Source organism: Sus scrofa, chromosome 2, assembly GCF_054392235.1.
Source record: "Sus scrofa isolate SSC_HxYL_T2T_F1_AM1 chromosome 2, Sscrofa_HxYL_maternal_Yorkshire_Landrace_v2.0, whole genome shotgun sequence".
Classification (NCBI taxonomy): Eukaryota; Metazoa; Chordata; class Mammalia; order Artiodactyla; family Suidae; genus Sus; species Sus scrofa.
In genome coordinates, this window is record NC_139384.1 from 78,744,233 (window position 1) to 78,751,358 (window position 7,126).

General features: G+C 41.3%; 1 protein-coding gene across 1 annotated transcript; it reads right to left on the reverse strand.

The window, feature by feature from the left end:
- Positions 1-1,995: 1,995 nt before the first annotated feature.
- On the reverse strand, positions 1,996-2,934 carry LOC110259653 (olfactory receptor 7A10-like). The gene has a single exon (XM_021085135.2). It carries the CDS (start codon positions 2,932-2,934, stop codon positions 1,996-1,998), a length of 939 nt encoding a protein of 312 aa, XP_020940794.1.
- Positions 2,935-7,126: the final 4,192 nt, after the last annotated feature.

Sequence of the window (7,126 nt, forward strand, 5' to 3'; positions counted from 1 at the left end):
AGAAAAAGAAATTAGGGAAGCAATCCCATTGACCATCACATCCAAAAGAATAAAATACCTAGGAGACAAACCTACCTAAAGAGACAAAAGACCTGTACTCTGAAAACTATAAGCTACTGATGAAAGAAATCAAAGACGACACAAAGAGATGGAAAGATATACCATGCTCATGGATTGGAAGAGTTAATATTATCAAAATGACTATACTACCTAAGGCAGTCTACAGATTCAATGCAATCCCTCTCAAATTACCAAGGACATTTTTCACAGAACTTGAACAAAATATTTTAAAGTTTGCTTGGAAGCACAAAAGACCCAGAATAGCCAAAGACATCCAGAAAAAGCAAAACGGAGCTGGAGGAATCAGGCTCCCGGACTTCAGACTATACTACAAAGCAACAATCATCAAAACCACATGGTGCTGACACAAAGACAGAAACATAGATCACTGGAACAGGATAGAAAGCCCAGAATGAAACCCACACACCTACAGCCATCTCATCTATGACAAAGGAGGCAAGAATATACAATGGAGAAAGGACAGCTTGTTCAATTAGTGGTGCTGGGAAAACTGGACAGCCACATGGAAAAGAAGGAAATTAGAACACTCCCTAACACCATACACCAAAATCAACTCCAAATGGATGAAAGACCTAGATATAAGACCAGACACTATCAAACTCCTAGAGGAAAACATAGGCCAAACACTCTCTGGCATAAACGACAGCAACTTCTTCTCAGATCCACCTCTCACAGTATTGACCACAAAAAACAAAAATAAACAAATGGGACCTAATCAAACTGAAAAGTTTCTGCACAGCAAAGGAAACCCTAAACAACACGAAAAGACAACCCACAGAATGGGAGAAAACATTTGCAAGTGAATCGACTGACAAGGGATTACTCTCCAAAATTTATAAACACTTTCTGCAGCTCCATACCAAAAAAACACACAACCCCATCCAAAAATGGGAAGAAGATCTTAACAGACAGTTCTCCAAAGAAGACATACAGATGGCCGAGAAACACATAAAAAGATGTTCAACATCACTCATTATTAGAGAGATGCAAATCAAAACCACTCTGAGGTACCACCTTACATCAGCCAGAATGGCCAGCATCCAAAAGTCTACAAACAATAAGTGCTGGAGAGGGTGTGGAGAAAAAGGAACCCTAGTACATTGCTGGTTGGATTGTAAATTGGTGTAACCACTGTGGAAAGCAGTATGTAGATTCCTCAGAAAACTAAACATAGAACTACCATTTGATCCAGCAGTCCCACACCTGGGCATCTACCCAGAGAAAACCACGACTTTCAAAGACACATGTACTCCAATGTTCATTGCATTGCAGCACTATTTACAATTGCCAAAACATGGAAACAACCTAAATGTCCATCGACAGAGGAGTGGATCCAGAAGATGTGGTACATATACCCAATGGAATATTACTCAGCCAATAAAAAGAATGAAATACCGGAATTTTTAGCAACATGGATGGACCTAGAAACTATCATGCTAAGTGAAGTCAGCCATACAATGCGACACCAACATCCAATGCTTTCATGGATATGTGGAACCTGAAAAAAGGACAGACTGAACTTCTTCGCAGAACAGATGCTGACTCACAGACATTGAAAAACTTTTGGTCTCCAGAGAAGACAGTTTGGGGGGTGGTGGGATGTGCTTGGGCTGTGGGATGGAAATCCTGTGAAATCAGACTGTTGATCATTATACATCTGCAGATGTGATACATTCATGTGAGTAATAAAAATAAATAAATATAGATCTCCTAAAAAAAAAAAGTCATGAAAGGAAGTTCTTGTGAAGCACTTGCTTTTGGAGGTGAAAACATGGAAGAAACTTAAGCAATGGTATTTTGGGTGAAAAGGGACAAGGCACAGGCTCAGTGAAAGCACAGATTCAGTATTTCTGATGGCCAGGGATTTGACTCTTGTTTTCATAGAAACTCTTCAGTTGTAGCATCCATGGCCCTTCATGAGGGGAAGAAAGACCTGCTGACAAATTTCCTCAATGCCCCCTGCATGTCCCTGTTCCTCAGGCTGTAGATGAAGGGGTTCAGCATGGGGATGACCACGGTGTACATCACTGAGGCCACTGCCCCCTTTGAGGAGGAGGGAGAGAAGGCAGAACCGAGGTACACACCTATCCCCGAGCCATACAATAAGGAAATGACTGTTAGGTGAGACCCACAAGTGGAAAACGCTTTGTACCTCCCCTCCACTGAGGACATTTTCAATATGGAGGAAATAATCCTAGAGTAAGAATAAAGGACCCCAGTCAGTGGAGGAATACCCAGCAGGCCAGTCACAGAAAAGAGCACAATGTAATTGCTGAGAGCATCAGAACAGGAGGACTGGAGCACCTCAGTCAACTCACAGAAGAAGTGGGGAATTTCTGTGTGTGTGCAGAATGAGAGATGCAGCACCATCAGACTGTAGAGGAGGGCAATTAGGACACTGAGGGACAAAGAGACTAGAGCCAGCAGGCAACAAAGGTGCGGGTTCATCATGATCATGTAGTGCAGGGGGTGACAGATGGCCACGAAGCGGTCATAAGCCATCACAGTCAGAAGGAAGTGGTCCAGGTACAAAAAGACCAAGTAAAAATACATCTGGGTGATGCAGCCTCCATAGGTGATGGCTTTGTTTGCTGTCTGGATGTTCACCAGCATTTTGGGGACAATGGTGGAATTGAAACAAATATCAGAAAAGGAGAGGTGGGAGAGGAAGAAGTACATTGGGGTGTGGATGTGGGGGTCAGAGCCAACAGCCATGATGATGAGCAGGTTCCCAAGCACGGATACCAGGTACATGGACAAGAACAGCCCAAAGAGGAGGGGCTGCAGTTCTGGATCCTCTGAGAGGCCCAGGAGGAGGAATTCCAAGACACATGTTTGGTTTCCTGCATCCATGGAGCTGATAATTCTGCCAAGTAAACAAAGCCATGAAAATTAAAAAAAAAACCTGTGGGAGTACCCAAATATAAAAATATTTTATCCTATTAATGACAACTTAGGAAACACACATATACATACACAAACACACACACACACACACACACACACATTTTGACCACGAATCTACTGTTCACACTCTGAGAGGATTACAAACACCATTATCTTATACCTGTATCATGTAGGGGAAAATCTATTCCCCTCTCCTGACCTTTATCACAAATTAGCCATTGCCTCGATGTTAATAGACCATCAAGCTTCATGGTGTGGGTCGCTGTCACAATAATACTTCGCTACTTTGGCAAAGAGCAGCTGTCTTGTGTACCCCAAGTGTTCCCAATGACCCAGAAACTAAAGCATTATTCCCTAAAACTAGCAGAACCTCGGTTAGCCCATGCCCATGCTGGGACATAACTTGTTGGATATCACACACTCTCCTTAGGTTGGCAGCTTGCTTCCTTGCAATGCACCGTGTCCATCCCAGATCACACTTAGCATGGTGGATGCCTGGAAGTCCTGCCTCTCAAGTTCAACCTTTACACAGAGTACCTGTCAGGGCTGAGCAGAGTAGGCATCCAAGACCCTGAGAGGGAACACACCTTCCCACTCCCCTGAGTGTTTCTGCCTCTAACACCACCCCCGTTATGGCAAGAGATGCACAGGAAAATGAAGCTTGGAGACTGCACTTCCAGGTCCACCTCCACTTGGCCAGGAGCAGCTCCTGAGGTGTGCCCTTGACTGTCTCCCCTCAGGGATGCTGTAAGATGTGCCAGGCTCCTACCACCATGGCCTTGGCATGTCTGGCACTTGAGGTCTATAAATAATAGACAACTTGCTTCTGGTCTGACAACAACAATGGCCATCACCTAGGTAACAGTAACAGACACTCTTTTAAGCACTTTCCTGATTATTACCTCATTTAATCTTCACCTCAGCTCTAGGCAGCTGCTACCATCTGAACCTCCATGTTAACTGAGGTACAGGGAGGTCAAGTGACCTGCCTAAGGTCACACGGCCAGGAAGATACAGTGTGGGGATTTAATGCCCAGCACCCCGGCTTGTGCCTTCTATGGTTGGACATTCCAAAGCTGCCAAAGTTCAACACTACACAATTTCACTCACAATAACTGTGGCAAATACAACCAAAGTGACATTTCTCACCTCTGAAAGTACAGTATTTTAAAATATAACAATGGACAAGTATGATGGTCTCATTTCTGGTGGGAGTACCCTTGTGAAACCAGTTTCATCCTGAAAGAGTTAAATCTGGAAATAATGTTTTATGTGTAACATAAGTACACATGGATAGGTGGCCAGAAGTAAATGTATGAAGATATAAATTGCTATCCTATGTGTTTCCTGTCAGGTCATGTTATCCGCATTTTCTAAGATTTCTATCATCATTTTGCATTATTTTTTATAACCAAGCATATGAAATTAGAAGAGTTTTAAAAGTTGTAAATGTTGGAACAAATGACAATTAAATCTAATGAAAGAATCTGGCATAAACATTGAAAGTAAAACCATAAATCAATGAATTTTTTAAAACAAGAAAATGTTTGTATTGATTAATCCAAGTTTACTCTCTTATACACATTAATTGGTCAAACTGATCACAAGTAAAAAAAAAATTAAGGCCACACCTGTGGCATAAGGAAGTTCCCAGGCCAGGAGTCAAATCAGACCTGCAGCTGCTGGCCTACGCCACAGCCACAGCAACACCAGGTCTGAGCATTGTCTGTGACCTACACTGCAGCTCACTGCAACACTAGATCTTGAACCCACTGAGTGAGACCAGGGATTGAAGCCACTTCCTCACTGGGCACAAGTCGAGTTGGTGACTACTGCACCACAAGGGCAACTCCTGGCAAACCCAATTCTAAACTGAGAAATCAGGAGTTCCCCTCCTGGTTCAGCAGGATGAGAACCCAACCTAGTGTCCAGGACAATGAGGGTTCAATCCCTGGCTCACTCAGTGGGTTAAGGATCCAGCATTTCCCCAAGCTGCAGTGTAGGTCACAAGATTTGGCTCCGATTGGCATTTCTGTGGCTGTGGTATAGATGGGCAGCTGCAGCTTTGATTCGACCCCTAGCACAGGAACTTCCATATGCCTTTCAAAGGAAAACTTTTGAAATAAAAACATAAAAAATAAACATGAGAAATCAAGATTCATCAGCAACCAAAACCATGCTATTTCAGCAGGATGGCATATCCCCAAAGCTTCCCCAAATCCCATCAGCTATTCCTATCTTTAATACATCTTCCCTAAAGTTTATTATTTTACTGAAATGATTTTTGTTATGCTAGAAATTCCCTTTACATTTTTTTTGCACTTCCTTCACTCGGCCCTAAATTTTCCAATTTAGAAATCTTTCACAGGAATTCACAGAAACTATCAATTGTTTTATGATGTTCAGAGTAAAATGACTAACAAAAACAGAGAGTTCAAGCATACAAAATGAAAGTTACATGGAATAGAAACCCAGGTGGAGAGGAAATAAGATAAATTATGAGATGATCACAGAAAATATTTGTTTAAAATATTTGTAAAAAATATTTCTTTAAAATATCAAAGAAAGATGATTTTCCAGAAAAAAATATGAAGTGTCAAAATTCATTCTGATAATAAACAAAATACATTCATTTAAAGGAAAAAATTAGCGGAGTAACAAAACTCTTGGGGGAGACACAAGGCCTTGACAAACACTTCTGAGTGTAGTAAAACTTTTCTAGGCATTAATTTTATGATACTATATGTCAATAGTACAAAGAGCAGTCAAATACACCACAAAAAAAGGAAAATAAGGGCGTTCCCATCGTGGCTCAGCAGAAACAAATATGACTAGCATCCCTGAGGACACAGGTTTGATACCTGGCCTTGCTTAGTGGGTTAAGGACCTGACGTTACCTTGAGCTGTGGTCTAGGTCGCAGATGCAGCTTGGATCCCTCATTGCTGTGGCTGTGGCACAGGCCAGTGGCAACAGCTCATTTGACCCCTATCCTCAGAACTCCCATATAGGGGATGTCCTAAAAAGACAAAAAATCTTTAGGATTTTTTCATAGAACCTCTTAACTGGAGTTACTTTGCTGCTCACAAAAGCCTCTTCCCTGAGCATGAATACACACTCCTCTTTCTGAAAGCACTTACTAAGCCCAAATGGATCACCCAGATGACAGCAGGGAAGAAACCCTGGTTGAGCTGATGGAGCGAAGTATGGATGGTGAGAGATCTCTAGAAAGAAAGTTGGTTTGAGATCCAAACAGACCAGGGGTCAGCAAGGTGACAATATTCTTCATCTTGGGTCAGTGTGCTGGGAGAACAGGGACAAATATGGAATGTTTATCCTTTCAAGGACATCCTGGTTTGAATCCTCAAAGTGCCTAATTAAATACATGTTCCTAGTGTGACTCTATTTCTAAACAGCATTGGCCCTTGGAAAAGAAAGAACAATAATAAAACTGGAAACTATGACTGACAATTCTATTCCCACATGGAAAGTTTAGAGACAGTAATTTTGTTTTCATCTTGGCAGTTGTCTCCTTGGGGTTGATGTCACAGTTCAGGATTCTCTCTGAAAAATATCCTGTTAGAATCTGAACTGCATGTTCTTTGCCAGTCAAATGCCTTAAATACAATTGTATAGGGCCTGCTACATCTCTGACAGCACCTTGAATCAAAGACTGGCCCTCTCAGATAAGAATCTAATAATACATGAAACTGTTAAAAAAAATATTAATACAAATAGTGGGGGGAAGGATGGACAGGGAGTTTGGGATTGGCATATGCACAGAGTGGTATATGGAATGATTGGCCAGTAGTGACAGAGCATTCTACCCAGTATTGTGATTATATATTTGGCAAGACTCTGAAAGATAATGAATATTTGTACATGTATTACTGAATCATATTGTTGTACAGCAGAAATAATCACAACACTATAAGTCCACTGTACTTCAACAAAACTTTAAAAGTGAAAAAAATGCATTTAAAGTGAAATAAAATGGAAAACATTTGTAGTAGGAAAATCAACATTGCTATATATTAAAGACACCTATTTCCCCTACACCGGCATGTAAAATCAAAATAGAAGAGAATCAACAAAGCCAATAAGTTCACTTTGGGAAAAAAATTAAAAATAAACAAAGAA